Here is a 17159-nt window from a genome sequence, read left to right as displayed (position 1 = left end):
TCTTTTTCCCCTCATAAACCTAGTTTACAGTTTGTATATCGTCCCAAACTAATCTTCTGTGAATATTTGTAAGTGATTAAGGGCCGAGACCCGACTCGAAAAACTGGTCTACATAGGTGACACTTCCCAAAACAAACATTACAGATGAACATGTATGACAAGTGTACAAGATTAACTTACGCTTGCTCGCCTAAGCGCATTTACATTTATGCCGTTTGGCAGAAACTCTTACCCAGAATGCCTCAGAGAGGTGCTTTAAAGTTCCGGTCAATAAATACATCCTGATACTGGTTCATTAGGTCACGAACTGTAATATTATGAGCGTAAAAACTCCATTAGGGAGGTATACAGTAAGAAAAGCACAGGCAGGTGAAATGATTGATATGTATGATATGTATTCGCGCTTAACAGTAGCAGGTCAATGTAATTAGCAGGTATAATTACAAAACAGAAATCAGAAATAAGCCTTTTGGCAATGTTTCATCAGTGTTGGGCAAAAGAGCCGTGGAATGTTGACTAAACTGACTAAAACTCATCACAACAAAAGTCTTTTTTAATATTTGAATCATTTATGAGGTAGGCTCATTTATGATTGTGACAAAACTGTCTTCTACTAATGAGAATGGAGCTTCGGGACAGAATGCAGGAGATGCCTGTCTATCCAACTGGATCACCCAAAACAACCCTATTGATCAATGCTGAGCCACATAACCCATATAAAAAATGGGAGTGTGTTTGCAGAAACACAAAAAAACACAATTGATATTGGCTCCGGAGGCAGAGGGAGTGAGTAGCAGTCCATGACTAACTAGCTAGCATTCACAAACCCACTTTCAGTGCAAGCAGAAACGTTAAAGCCTTACTGGTGTGCTTGGTATAGATTATGTTCCAATAATGTTATTCAGAGTGCTTAGTGATTTATTCTAATCCAGAAGGGCTAGTGAAAACCAGCCAACTCTGCTATCTCTCATATCTCTTTCTCTTACCAGCTTCGCTACATGATATCGAGGGCTTTTTCAGATTTCTCAGGCATCACACAAATGTATCTGGTCAACCTCAGAAAGATGGTCACCAATAGTTTTGTTTATGCATCAGTTATGCTCACTGTTTTGAAAGTCATACATTGTTCATCTTGGAGAAATTCAGCATGGCCACCAATATGGTTAATCTGACCTTGGCTCCAGACAGATGCATAACCTCAATTACATTTTATTTGTATAGTGCTTTAACAATGGACATTGTCCTAAAGCGGCAGTTTAATTAGGTCAAACTGAATAGGTTCAATAGATTCAAGCCCGTGGGCACTCGTCGATCACACTGATCAATATCGTTATTAATAATCCTGTTTTATGGCAGGCTATGCTGCGGGTTCAAGACCATTTTTATAGTTCCATCTACTTGACTGCTGCTGTTGTTTTTTTGCACAACTGTTTGTGTTTACACTTTGTGTTTATTTACAAGTACACTCTTGTATACAGTTCTCTTTTGCACATTGTACTGTATGACCTTATACAGTAGGTTTACTGGTGGCGCTATGTTGCGTTTTGTGTATCTGTCCTGTGTTGTCGGTTTGCACTGTCTTTTGTTTTGCACTGTTTACACTCGGTTGCAAACGATGCACTTTATGTGGTGAAGACAAATTACTTTAGTCCTTAGCTCTGTGTTCTATATGTACACTCTAGTGCCGAAAGTAATCGCTCGTCTGCCTTCACATGCAAATGAACTTGAGTAACATCCGATTCTTAATCCACAGGGTTTAATATGATGTTGGCCCTTTGCAGCTATAACAGCTTCAACTTTTCTGGGAATTCTTTCCACAAGGTTTAGGAGTGTGTTCATGTGAATTTTTGACCATTCTTCCAGAAGTGCATTTATGAGGTCAGACACTGATGTTGGACGAGAATGCCTGGATTGCAGTCTTGGCTCTAATTCATCACAAAGGTGTTCTATCAGGTTTAAGTCAGGACTCTGTGCAGGCCAGTCAAGTTCTTCCACACCAAACTCACTCATCCATGTCTTTGTGGGAGTTGTTTTTTGCACTGGTACGCAGTCATGTTGGAACAGGAACAAGCCGTCCCCAAACTGTTCCCACAAAGTTGGGAGCATGAAATTGTACAAAATGTCTTGGTATGCTGAGGCATTAAGAGTCCTTTCATTGGTACTAAGTGGTTGAGCCCAACTCCTAAAAAAACAACCCCACAGCTTAAACCTCCTGCACCAAACTTTACACTTAGCACAATGCAGTCAGACAAGTACGGTTTCTCTGGCAACCGCCAAACCCAGACTTGTCTATCGGATTGCCAGACAGTGAAGCGTTATTCGTCACTCCAGAGAACACGTCCCCACTGCTCTAGAGTTCACTGGCGGTGTGCTTTACACCACTGCATCCAATGCTTTGCATTACACTGGGTTTAGTATGGCTTGGATGCAGGTGCTTGACCATGGAAACCCATTCAATGAAGTTCTCTATGCACTGTTCTTGAGCTAATCTGAAGTCCACATGAAGTTTGGAGGTCTGTAGCTATTGACTCTGCAGATCGTTGGTGACCTCTGTGCACTATGTGTCTCAGCTTCCACTGACCCGATCTGTGATTTTACGTGGTTACGAGTTGCTGTCCTACCCAGTCGCTTCAACTAACAGTTGAAATATTTAGTAACGAGGAAATTTCACGACTGGACATTGCACAGGTGGCATCCTGTCACGGTACCATGCTGGAATTCACTGAGCTCCTGAGCGTGACCCATTCTTTCAAAACCCATTCTTTTGTAGAAGCGGTCTGCATGCACAGCTGCTTGATTTTATACATCTGTAACAATGGAATTAATTGGAACACCTGAATTCAATTATTTGGATGGGTGAGTGAACACTTTTGGCAATGTAGTGTAGCTTCATGTGGTGTAATGTAGCTCTATGTTGTGTGTTGTAGCTCTATGTTGTGTAATGTAGCTCAATGCTGTGTAATGTATCTCTATGTTATGTGCTGTAGCTCTATGTTGTTTTATGTAGCACCAGGGTTCTGAAAAAACTCTCATTTCATTGTGTACTGCATCAGTTATAGATTGGTTGAAATGACTAAAAGTTTCTTGACTTGACTCAATTTTTTAACCCAATTTTGCAATCTATCCAATTCTCACGAGAGGCTTCATAACGAACTAAAGCTCAAACTCAAAAGCAACTTCAAGGAAAAATATTACAATATATGATTTATGTTTTGATTTTCTTGGAATAATTTTTAGTTCATTTAAAAATGTTGGAAGTTCTTATATTTCCAGTTTGAACCAATTAAATTATTTTTAATCTATACAATCATTCTGGAGCTAATGCATACAATTGCTGTGTTTGCTGTGTTCACCAACAGCTTAATATTGAATCAAATTTATTCTTCTAAGTAAGGATATGCTGGCACATGTGACCAGGCCTTAAGGGTATATTTAGTTGGAACTGTGTGTGATGTAACATTGGGTTAATGTGATCAACAATATCAGTCTGTACACTGTGTGACATGTTACACAGACTATCAATGAGGCATAAAACCACGAGGAAAAACAATTGGGGGGGGGGGGGGACAGCATGACAGCTTGGGTGTTGATTTATAACGAAACCTAATTAATAATGACCTTAAATCCTTAAACACACACACGCACGCACGCATGCACGCATACACAGTGGGCAGGGCAAACCCACTGCTACAACTCGGAATACAAACACCTAACCTGATATCAAATACACAATACATTTCCAGACACAATAAAGGAGACATGACCTATATTTCAGTGCCAATGAAGAAGGAGTGGCCTCTTTATCTGAAAATTTCAGTAAAGTCGTGCTCTCTCTCTCTCTATCAGTCAGTTTCAGTAAAGAAGGTGTGGATACTCCGGCAGTGCCAGTAAAGGAGGTGTGGCCTCTCTATCCAACAGTGCCAGTGAAAGTGATGTGGCCCCTGTATCCTTCAATCTTAGTGAAAAAGGTGTGTTCTTTCTATCTGGCACACTATGGAAGCATGACCTCTGTGTTTGTCAGTAACAGTAATAGACGTAGAGCTGGGGTCGATTTCTTTGTAATAGATTTAACATTAATTTAAGCATAGTTACATAGTTAACCTCAGGCACATGGCACTCGGTAGCTATGTTCAGACAGGCTAAACAACATTCCTGGCAAATCCTATTCGAACGTGGACACGGTTATTCAATTTTTATGGTTTCGTCACAACGCCTTTTTCAAATCCAGTTCCCAAAGGTTTGCTGTGCACAATTAATCCTGTGCGAGATCTTTCCTTTCGCTTTTCCTTAGATCTGGTATTGTTTATAGGAGTAATGATGACTCGCATACTGTACTGACAGGAAACCTTAATCTGAGACTATAGTGTCAGAAAATAGCACCTTTACGTATATCTATTTAATAATTTCTGCCTTTTTTTTTTCCCCGATTGTGTGTTTTCTGCTGCACAGTGTTACCTGTACATGGTACAAATCTGTACAATATGACATAAAAAAACCAAAACTATCAAGTTATAGAGAACACATCAACATTAATACAGTAGCATTTCACTTGACTGATTCAGTTTGGATTCTAAAAGACACATTTTTGTCTTTTTAGTGGTTGAAAAAGCTGCTTTAGCGTGGCCTGTTCTACCGCCTCGTTTCTACAGCCTAGTCTCTAATAACAAACCTTTAGCACTCCATTAACAGCGTCAGCAACCAAAGCTACCCGAGTCCAGAGCAATACCTAAATGTGTGTAAAACCATTTACAATGCTGCAGTTGTTAAACAACTGAAACTTCTCAAATGGTATTTGGTGCAGTGAGGTGAAAAGGTCTAACTGGTCATGAACAATAGATATGATTTCATTAGTCAATTCATTTAACATAAAATTTGATTTTCAGTTTGGCTTAAATCTGCTAACTATTAATTGTATGATTTCCATGTTTATTGATGCTGGGTCATTACTACAAAAAAGCCTGTTAAAAAAATATGTACCGTAATTTCCGGACCCGTATATAAGCCACACCCACTGAATTGACAAAGATTTTAATTTTTTGTCTACACTGAAACTAATGAACTTTACAAAGGCTTTAACGACAGTGTCTGTTACACGGGTGAAATATGTTGTGGCTCCTTTAAGAGCAGAGCGGCATTTAGGAGTATAGCCTGCCGCCGCGTTTTTCCGCTATTACTGCATGTGTGCAAGACCGAGGAATATGTCCTTATTATTTTCTGATGCTCACGCTGTTGCCAAGAAAAACAGTAGCCTACTAAGAAAGTCATTGTTCACTGTCTTCCTCCTTCCTTTCACAACTATTTCTCTCTGGAGTTTATCTTTTGCCATTGTCGTGCGTTTAAAAAAAAAAGGTTTTTTTCTCCCGATGCCGTGCAGCTCAGAACACAGGTGAGGTGCGTTTTTTCGTTTCCGTTCGGAAATTTCATTGGTCTAATGTTATGGGGTTCAGTTTTTTGGCTTGAAGTTTGTGAAACCGGGAAAAACCCAGGAAATATTCATAAATAAGCCGCTTCGTTGTTTAAGCCGTGGGGTTCAAAATGTGGGGAAAAAAGTAGCGGCTTATAGTCCGAAAAATACGGTATTTTTCTTTTTTATGGATTTGTTTTTACACTGGTAGAGACCCGTTTTTAAAAGGGTTAAACAATGTTCGCTATAGAAAAGAGCAGAAAGTTCAACGATAATCTCGTATTTACTGGCCATACTTGCTTTCACTGTACGGTAGATAATTTGAGCATCCCTCAGACACACTGTTGCGGTTCTTCAGTGAATTGTTTACTTTCAGAGAAAAAATATCATTTGATTGACAAGACATGAGAAACCACAGACCTTTTCCTGTAGCATGTTGTCATGATTACTGCTTCAAAACAAACCATTAACTTTTAAAAGACAAGAGGACTCCATACATTTTTTCAGCCCATTGAACTGCTACAAATAACCTCAGAAAATGGGCCCATAATTGATTATATGTGTGTACATGCAGGTGCATATTTACATAGTGTATACAAGGAAGTGTGTATACAGAGAAAGCTGTATACTCGAAAATCAATGTACACGGGTTTGTATGCAAAAATAGTGTAGAACTGTGCAGACAGAGCTGCACGCATATATAGAATTATGTGTATAAGGAATTGTGTAAGTATGAAAGTGTGTAGAAACAAAGAAACATTTTTGCATATTTCTCCTCTGAAATGAAAAATGTGAAATATGTATTTCGAAGCCACATAAAGGCTTCTCTGACGTCTTTCTAAATGTGAGTTTTATTAATAAATGTGACTTGTCAGGCCGGTGCACTTAATGCACGTAATGCCGTATTTGGAGACGTAGGCTTGCAAGTGAACACTTGTCTAAATTAAGGGCCCTTTGACATGAAAGACGAATCTGTCTCTTTGATCATATCAAACGTGCTCGATGCTTTTCTTTCACATGCACACAGGAACACGCATGCACACAATACCACGGCCTGTCAGTCACCCAAGAGTTCGCCATTAGCACTTCAGATTTGTGGTTGTCATGGTAACGGAGCGAACGTTCGTGGTGAGTCATGATGTCGGTATCTGTGTCACATCTTTGGAAGTAAACACACGCCTTTCCACTACGGGAGGAAAACTCACTTCCGAAACAGAGTTCAGACCAACAGAGAAAGAGTGAGTGAGTGAGTGTGTGTTTTTACTGAATTTAAGCACTAAATCCACCATCACCAAACAGTAAAAGCATACTTAAAAAAGCAACCCGTGTTTTATAGGTGGAAATGCATCCAGTTTCAGTAAAACCACTGTTTATATACAGGCTCTTAAACAGCTTTAACACCGCTTTTGGATTAAAATGTATATAAAAAAAGAAAGTATGGCAGCATTAAAATGCATTTAAATAATAATGAGCAAACACTCATCTGGTATAACATTATGACCACATGCCTAACATTGTGTTGGTCCCCTTTTTGCTGCCAAAACAGTTCTGACCCATCGAGCATTAATGTCATTAACTTCTTCAATTTCAGAAGCTCGTCTGTTGATTTGGACTACACGGAGCAGCCTTCTGTTCCTTCCTTAGAGCACTTTTGATAGATACTGACCACTGCAGACCAGGAACATTTACCAATAATGCAAGTACCGTATTTTCCGGACTATAAGCCGCTACTTTTTTCCCACGTTTTGAACCCCGCGGCTTAAACAATGAAGCGGCTAATTTATGGATTTTTTCCTGGGTTTTTCCCAGTTTCACAAACTTCAAGCCAAAAAACTGAGCCCCATAACATTAGACCAATGAAATTGCCGAACGGGTTCAGTTGAACCAATGAAACTCTTTATCTTAAATCAGATGCGCTCCCACTGAATCGGGCCGCACCACATCATAAATATGGATGATGTTCCTCTGAAGTTTGACCTGCCGCTCACTCGGACTGTCTACAGGAAATGCGAATCATTCGTCACGCTGAAAACAACCGGGCATGAAAAAAAACGCACTACACCTGTGTTCTGAGCTGCACGGCATCGGGAGAAAAGCTTCACCGATGGTGATTTTTAAACGCACAACAATGCCAAAAGAAAAACTCTCAAGAGAAATAGTTGTGAAAGGAAGGAGGAAGACGGTGAATAATGACTTTCTTGGTAGGCTACTGTTTAGATACAAGCCGTGTAACAGACACTGTCTTTCGTTAAAGTCTGTGTAAAGTTCATTAGTTTTAATGCAGGAACCTGCGGCTTATAGACAGGTGCCGCTTATTTATGTTCAAAATAAAAATCTTTATCAAATTCAGTGGGTGCGACTTATATTTGTGTGCGCTTTATAGTCTGGAAATTACGGTAGATGAAATCACAGTAATAAAATAAAGTTACGCTTTAAAATTCAAAAGATCAAATACACTCACAGTCCTATTTACTAGCAACACCTGCACATTTGTTCAATTGTCTAATCAGCTAAATGTTTGGCAGAAGCACGATGCAAATAATCATGCCGATACAAACATAAGCTTCAGTTCATGTTCACGTTAAACATCTGAATGAAAAAAATGTGATCTCTGTGATTTCAAGTGTGGCGTAGATGTTAGTACCAGATGGGATGGTTAGAGTATTTGAAGCTGCTGATCTGAGCTTTCACACACAACAGCCATGAGCGTTAACTGACTGACTGACAGTTCTGTGAGTGGAAATGCAGAGTTTAAAAATAGTGGCCAGGTTGGTTGGAGCTGCCAGGATGAACAGAGTATTATCACTCTTTACAACCTTTGTGAGCAGAAAAAACGTTTCAGCATGCACAAAACATTGAGGTGGATGGGCTACAACAGCTGAAGACCACATGGGTTTCCACTTGGCAAGTTTTGATGTGTTGTGTGCGTTTCGGAAATGCATAACTGCTCACCACAGTTGAACAGAACGCTTATTTGAGTTACAATAGATTTTTCCGTCATCTTACAGAAAATGGCTTTGAGTCGGTTTTACGTATTTACCCATAGTATACACTTTTATTTTTAACATGCTTTTATATAAAAAAAGACAAATGGCTAAAGGTTGATCTGGTGAAATCTCTACTGGAAGACATTTGTTATCCAAAAAAAAGGAAATAAGTTTTGTTTTAATATAATATAAGTATACTGGACAGGGGACTTCTCATTTTTTTGTTTATGGCTTAGGACTACAATCACCATGAACAGATTTACACTCAAATCTTTATTAAACTCCATCAGTTAATAACCTCAACAATGATGGAACATTCAGTATCACACAGATGAGGAGGGGTTCCCTTTTGAGTCTGGTTTATCTCAATGTTTTCTTCCTTATACAATCTCAGGGAGTTTTTTCTGTGCCACTGTCACCACTGGCTCTTATGAGGGATACTTTTTGAGACTATTTTATACATTTAAAATGTATATTTGTAATGTATTTATTTTTGTAAAGCTACTTTGAGACTATGTCTGTTGTTAAAATTGTTATACAAATCAAATAAATAGAATTGAATTATTGGTTGCTTGTGCTTTTAATAACTAACGCTGAGGAATTGACTTTTTATAAACTCTATAATGTAAGAGATAGTAGGAGCTTGTCACTAAATGTAACTATAAATAGATAAAAAAAAAAGCATGTATTAAAATTGACAAATTGCTGTTGTAGAAAAATGATCCATTTTGGTTCATCACACAATCACAAGTCTTTTCCACAAACACGACTAGCTGAGTTTTTATTCCTTAATATTAGCACATCTATTTCCAGTCCTGAATGAGTTGGAGCCAGATGGCAGAGATATCTTATTTAATGATTGACTCGAAGGCTGCAGACCCAACCAAAGTCCATCATAGTTCCTCGTTTTTGAAATACCATTCTCAGACATCTGGCTGTTTCAGCTCCTGATTCTAAACAGGATAAACAGCATGATATAAATAATAAGGGAATTTACAATCTCGTTCACAGGGAACATATTTTATACTTCCTATTTATCATGGTTATGATACTATCAATGTTGAGGAGTGGAAGCTCAGTGGTTAAGGCGCTGGTTACTTATAGGAAGGTCGGGGGTTCAAGTCCCGGTATCGCTAGGCTGCCACTCTTGGGCCCTTGAGCAAGGCCCTTAACTCTCTGTGCTCCAGGGGCGCCGTATCATGGCGGACCCCTGATTCTGAGCAAGCTGGGATATGCAAAGAACGAATTTCACTGTGCTGTAATGTATATGTGACAAATAAAGGCTATTCTTCTTGTAATCTTTATTTGTTTAAATATTTATGAAATATGACTATACAAGGTTTTATGAACCTGTTTTTTTTTTGTGTGTTTTTTAGTTTTTTACGTATACCACTTTCTAAATTGTCGTAACAAAAATTTATATCTTTGTTCAAAACAACCAGACTCAAGATCCAGACTCTTAAATGCTGCAATTTTATTGCTACACTTTTTGTATATTTTGGCCACATTCTTGATACCTGTATATAAATGAAAATTGACTCTCTTGTAAAAATTAGAATGCGGACTTTTAGGACCATGTACACAAGGACATTTTGTTGTCAGTAAAGTGACTGTATGTTGCTGGTTGGATACGGTTTAACAGGTGGACGGTGATTTTTTCGCCGGACAAGACAGGGTATTTGCGTCACCATGAATCTCATGCCAACAACGATGCTCAATTCCAGAAATTCCAAATTTGTCTTTTATAACTGGCTGTTGCATAATTACTTTAAATCTTTTCCATCAACAGATAAATACTGATAACCCTAACCCTGTTTAAATGGAGAACAAAAGTTTTAAATGACTTACTCCTATCTGCTGTCCATTAACACACCGGCATATTTTGCTATTTTTTGCATGCAATGTGCGGGTGACAACTGTAGTCAATAAGAATTCCTGGATTGTATCCATTGGTTGTCTAGACCTTTGGTCTCCAACATAGAGCCTGTGGATACCTGGTAGCCTCCCAAGCACATTTCTATAAATAGCCTAATTTTAATCCTTAAATGTAATTCTTTTTTGAAATGACACTTTGATTCAATAATTGAATAAAATGAGCACTAAGGTAATATGGTTCATACTACATTAATCATTCTAAATGCTTACCGTAATCTCCGGACTATAAAGCCCATATATAAGCCGCACCCACTAAATTTTACAAATATTTTTATTTTTAACATAAATAAGCCGCACCTGTCTATAAGCCACATATTGTCTACACTAATGTACTTTACACAGGCTTTAACGAAAGACACGTTACACACGGTGTAACGGGTGAAATATGTTGCGGCTTCCTTTAGGAGCATAGCGGTATTTTGGGAATAGCCGGCCACTGCATTCCTACGGTATTACTGCTTGTGTGCAAGACCGAGGAATATGTCCTTATTATTTTCTGATGCTGATTTCTAAGTTTCTTTGACTAACCCATAACGCTGTTGTCAAGAAAAAGAGAAAAGCACGAGTTTTGGAAACCTGTCTGTGCTTATATGATTTCTGTTGCAACTGGAGTTAGCGAGCTCTCCCTTGACCCAGACTCAACGAGTTACTTGTATCTAAACAGTAGCCGACCAAGAAAGTCATTGTTCACTGTCTTCCTCCTTCCTTTCACAACTATTTCTCTCTGGAGTTTATCTTTTGGCATCGCCTTGTGTTTAAAAAAATCACCTGATGGAATCACCAGCTCAGAACACAGGTGAAGTGCGTTTTTTCGTTTCCGTTTGGAAATTTCATTGGTCTAATGTAATGGGGTTCACTTTTTTGGCTTGAAGTTTGTGAAACCGGGAAAAACCCAGGAAAAATTCACAAATTAGACGCTTCGGTGTTTAAGCCGCGGAGTTCAAAATGTGGGATAAAAGTAGCGGTTTATAGTCCGAATACGGTATATAATTTCGACATATACACATTTTGAATTAATAGCACAGAACAAACACACTCTAAAACACCGGCTATTCTAAGGATAATTTTTTCCTGTTTCCTCACAGCTTTCTTATATTGATTCAAAACGTGCATAAAAACAGGTGGATGGAAACAACACCTCAGTTTCAACAGATGAATGCACGCATGTGGTGCTGACTAACTACATTACTACTGCATACTGTAGTTAATGACTAATAACATTATAATAAGCCCAAGCAAGCAACTGGGACTGCTTCTGCTTTTTCTCTTGCAGCCCAGATGATAAGGAATATGCTTTAAAGATAAAATTCAATTTACATCGATCATGAAAAACACGGTTTAAAGTTGTCCAAAAGGTTGCCAATCATCCACGTTGAAATGTTTGTAGCCTATAAGTGTGGTAAGAAAGTGGAAATTCAGTTCTGGGCCAGTCACCAGAAGGTTGTGGGTTCAAATCAGGGACGCATTGCTACCGATCATGATTCCTCGACACCAATCTCAAAATGTGATACTTTATGACATGAGCCAAATGTTTACTGTCACTAATTAGCAGTTTACTTAAAATTACAATGATCTGTAAATGTTACTATTAATAAAGGCAAACAGCGGCTTGGTCCACAGAGGTGGGTGTGTGTGTATATATACATAAAATAAATGATCAACAAACAAAGGTCTTCCATCGCAGTTATTATTGACCTAGTGGTCAGATTGTGAACTGCAACAAGCACTAAGAGGGATCCATTAGGGCAGGCATCATGCTGCCACAAGCTTGAGGAGAAGCAGAGAACAGTGCAGTTAGTTACAGAGTAATCATAATAAGGCACTAACACTTCTGCAAAAAAATAAAATTAAAAAAGTTCAACTGCATGAATTATGAAGTTCAACTGCATACAGAACTATTTCTACAGTAAGATATATTGCAAAGATTCGAAAAGTGCAAGAACAAATTAGAGCGAATACTGTCCATAAATCAGCTTTGTTTATCTCGAATAGACTAAAAGGAAAAGAAAAAAAAAAGAAGACTCCATGTACTTTTCCAGTGCGGGAATTCTGGGACGAGTTTGGGCTGGTCTGTCCAGAATGTCAGTGTCAAGCTACAGATTGCATTCAAAATGTGTTGCTTCTATCTCCTGCCAGAAACTCATACAGAAACTCTAGCTGAGGTATGTCTACTTTTATCAGTGAGTTCCGAAAACATGTTAAATTCTCAATGTGGATTAACAAGTGTACTCTATTAAAAAAGACAGAGATGGCAGAGCTGCAGAAAACCACTGACTTCCTGCAGAAAGCATGGAACTGCTCAGCTCTGTGCATGAACTGGATCTTACTTTACATCTAAGTAGCTTGATAAATAAATGTAAATGTACACATGTGCTTCAATTATCTAAATGATATTAGTAACAAAGCTTTAGCTAGAGCCACTCAAGCATAGAAAGACAAAGGAATCAGAATCTAAAGTACATTCAACCCTTAGGGGCCCTTCCTATTGTATTTATAACTGTACTGATCAGCCATATATGATTTTCTTTCCCACCAGAATATCTTCAAATACTTAGTTCTATATCCATAACCATGAGTATCTGATCTATCAGATATATAAAGACGCTGCCATTTTAAACCTCATAAAAAAGACCTGCATGTCTATTAAGGGCACCGCATGCATGTACATGAGGCTTGTACTGATATAAAACACTAAGATTAGTTTTTTAATCGTTTCACCCTCCGTATTATCACAAGTTATGACATTACCGCACTGTGCTGTTGAACATTAAACGTTTATCTCTAGCTTAAATTTCTTGATCCATGTGATATGAACTCTAAACTCAGTCTCACACTGAATGATACGTTAAGCAACAGCTCATGTGAGCCAGAAATCTGGTGCGTTTTCTTCCACTGTTGAAGGAAGTTTTTGTACAAGGGTGGACAACTAGCACAAAAGAGCATGTACAAACATGTGCTCGACTAGTCCTGCGTTTCATATGCGAACACTGGATTTAGAACGGTATTATATAAATAAGATATTATTACTATATTTACTATTTACTATACACTCATCACATTGTACTATCAACCAGTATGCGTCTTGTCCGCTGTGGCAGGATTCGAAACATGTAGCAAGTACTGTCACACAAATGAAAACTCGATAGGAAATAAAACCCTCAAGAACCCCCTGAAACCAACAACCTTAAAACTGCTAGTGTTTGGTGCACGTGAAAGAAGTGAGTGACAAAAGAACGGGTGACTATACATGTTTGGAGAGATCTGTTGAGAAAGTATAGACGTTATTTGGTCGAATGAAAGTCTCGACTTCGCAATGAGTCACGGCCTTTCAGTTAACATGCTTAGAAATGTACTATAACATACAGCTCCACGATCACATAAAGCTAAACGGTGATGTTTACATGAGACCTCTGGAACTGTTATAACGCAAACAAACAAGTGGGTTGAGTACCAGGGAAGGTGGACTATGAATTGAAAAAATACAAGGATGAGAAATACACAGGTCTTTTGAAACACTGATCTCTGTTTTCCTCCCTTAACAACAGCGATGGACAGTGACGAAGTAAATGTAATTCGTTAGTAGTTTTTTTTTTTTTTTTTTTTTTACGTATCTGTACTTCACTTCAAGTGTTTCCTTTTGGGAAGACTTTTACTGTGACTTCACTACATTTCAAAGTCAAATATCGTACTTTTTACTCAACTACATTTACGTTGTTTTTTTTTTACTGCTTATTTGCACGGTCACGTTATTTTATTATTATATCATGTCACGCTCAACGAACCTGGCGGGGGTGGGTGACGTCGTGTCAGTAAGGCGAGCTAAATCCAAATTAAAATTATGGATGACAATAAAACAAACTCTCAGGAGTCCAATTTAAAAAAAAAGAGGAAATAAGTATTAGGGGAACTTGCAAAAGATAAAGGTGTATGCAGCTCATCTCATTATAAGAAGGTAGTAAAGGCAAATGCATTTAATAAAATTAGCCAAAAACTGTATATCACTTAGGTTATGATGTGTTGCCTGCTACTGTATGCTTTTACTTATAGAACAACAATATTTCTTTTAGCTGCATAACCTTATAATTTATAGTATGTAGTGTATAATAATGTGTGTAGCAACAAAACAATTTCAGCCTCACTAGTCTAGTGTGATTGTAGTTAAACAGCACTTATTGATTTGGTTACCTTTAATTGAGCTGCTTCTGTGATTGTACTGAAAAGTTCCTGGACTGAGGTCAGTAAGGGGGAATCTCCAGTGCAGCCTAAATGGCTAATATATAAAAAGACATATATTATAATGATAAAGATGTTGTACGTATCTTATGGCTACAATTAGCCAAAAAGTCGTTTGGTTCTAAGAGTTTGATAAATTGTGCACAACGACGTGAAATGAATTGTGCAATAAATGCATTTAGGGTGATATTTGTACATGAAAGGAAGCTTTTAGAAATGTCTCCAAAATATGTGGTCTGCTCTGAGAATATTTTTGTACTCGTCCAGTGATAATAGCTGAAGCAGAGTCAAACGTGGAGATGTCGGGGTCATTGCGTGGTTCACCCAGGGAGTCATTCGAGCTAAAACCACTATTGGTGCTTGGTGGTATCTATTTAACACCAACCTACAGTTCAGCGTCAGTTCAACAGCAAGCAGAACATTTTGAGAGGAATAAATGATGGAAGAACCCCAAACTTGCCACAACACCTGTGGCCTTGTTTGTGCGATTTTTTCTTTTAAGTCGTTGGATGGAAGGTTTTGGGCTCATGATAATTTATTAGATATAAATCAGTGTTTTGACTCAATAATATTATTCTATTATTAAGATTGATGTGTTAAGAGTCTTGTGATAAAAATGACAAGAGGAACATTATAGCCATAATAAATCAGTATTTTGGATACTTAAAGTACATTTGATGGCAAAATACTTTTGTACTTTTAATCAAGTGAAAGTTTAAAGGAAGCACTTTTACTTGAGTCATATTTTACCTACAGTACTGAATCTCTACTTTAACTCAACTACATGCTTTGTTTACTTGGTTCACCACCGCCTACATTAACCCTAGTTCTGGATAAACGTGTGAATGACTGCGGCTATTGGTTGCATCCCATGAGAGCGTATATAAATGTTTATAAATAACATTTCTAACTATATTATAGAGCAAGCAGTTATACAAATGTTATAAATAATAAAATGATGTATGATATATTATGCATGATGCAGCATGCCGGTCTGAATGCAATGTTTTCTTTAAAATATGTCCAAACATTGGAAGACAATTGCAAATGCGAGAATCCAAAACGTATAATCTGACATTTTCCAAAATGGCCGCCAGCGTTGCCATAGAAACGAACCGCCGAATTATGCAATGGAGTTAATGCGATATAAATCACGATTGGCCCAAATTTCGCCTCGTGCGCTGAGCCTGTGCTTTGATTGGTTGATTTGACGACCAATCGCGAGCTAAGTTTTACTAGAACAAGTTATTGGAGTTAGCGTAGGCCTTCGAATCTAAAATATTGTATGTCGCTTTCTTTTGTTGTAAACAATAAGAAAAATACTGATCAAATGTTATAAGACACGAAGAAAACCCCGGCTATGAGATTAAGCCTAGTGTAACGCGAGTGGAAATGTGTAGTAAAATGAAAGGCGGACATGTTTGAAGGTGCTCAGAGGGGGGAAACATCAGCTCCACCGCGCAGCCTCGGGTGATCCTCTTACCGTGCACGTTAGCCTTGAGCTGCGGCAGGGCGGAAAGCTCTCCGGAGGTACTGTTGCTCCGAAAGCGGGACGAGCTGGGCGACTTCCTCTGCTTCTGCGCCTTCTTCACGGATCTCCGAGTGAAGCCGTCCACTTTCTCGGTGGCGGAGACCGCAGACATGTTCGCCCCTCGGGGTCGCTTCGCGCTAACGACGGCTAAGCTGAAAGTACGCGGTAACCTAGCAACAGATAAGTTTTATTCCGACTGTCGCGCATCGGAAAACGGCTCGCGCGTGGAAATGAATGGCGCGCGGAAAACTGTCGTGAAAAGTTTTCGCACGATGCGGTTAACACTTCCGAAAAGTAATCCACAGGTTCTTCACCAACCAGCCCCAGAAATGAAACGAGTCAAGAGCCGCTCATTTGGATTGATGTAAACACAGTCCGCCGCCGTCGTGCCGAGTTCACGCATAATTCCGCACATATGTCACGAGTGGTTGGTGTGTGTGTGTGTGTGTAATATATTAATGTTACAGATGATCTCGTCACATTAAATCCACGCCGGAATCTGATAAAGAGCAGTCCCTCGATTCGAGCCGAGCTCCTCTCCGAGCCATACGGCGCGGTTCCACCGAGAACTGACCTTTAGGGGTGAAAACGGTACACTGTAATTGACAGCTCCAGTCATTACAGCTTTACTGCTTTGAGTACTACGCTGGCTGCTAGTTTGATTGGCAGCACGCTGATCCAATCATACGCGAGGGTGGGGGAAGCCTCGACCAATCAAAATTTGATCCTGGTCGTGCTCTGGAAGGCAGTTTCCCAAATGTTGGTCTGAGACATAAAACCTGTGATATGCTTATAGAGGATCATAGGGCACTTTTGTAGGGTGACATAGGTAAAGATTTGATATACAACGCAACCAGTGAGATGATCTCGAGTGATATCTCAATGTGATATGTCAGAGGGTTAACATAGATACCATTGCTTTTGAGCTCAGTAATAAATGTGTACATTGTGAGACTGTATTTAGACTGCTGTAGGTTACAGGCGTAAGTGTACATCAGCTCTAAAACAAAAGATCCAGTGTATGCCTGTGAGAATACATAGCATGGCTTTGTAGCTCTGCTCAGTGACC

The 17159-nt window shown here is 38.9% G+C and overlaps 1 protein-coding gene across 2 annotated transcripts in view; it reads right to left on the bottom strand.

Moving 5' to 3' along the window:
- The window catches only part of ppp2r5a (protein phosphatase 2, regulatory subunit B', alpha isoform), a 39832-nt gene extending 23072 nt beyond the window's left edge, over positions 1-16760 (bottom strand). For both annotated transcript variants that reach the window (XR_014536882.1, XM_083562317.1), the window contains exon 1: positions 16043-16760. Coding sequence is in view for 1 of the 2 variants with exons in the window: in XM_083562317.1 (XP_083418443.1) it covers positions 16043-16202 (160 nt within the window). In the remaining variant the exon portion in view is untranslated. The remainder of the gene's footprint in view (positions 1-16042) is intronic.
- Between the last annotated feature and the right edge of the window lie 399 nt (positions 16761-17159).

This window comes from Silurus aristotelis, assembly GCF_946808225.1.
Source record: "Silurus aristotelis genome assembly, chromosome: 15".
In the NCBI taxonomy this organism is placed as follows: domain Eukaryota; kingdom Metazoa; phylum Chordata; class Actinopteri; order Siluriformes; family Siluridae; genus Silurus; species Silurus aristotelis.
This window is presented reverse-complemented; position numbering and strand designations above follow the sequence as displayed.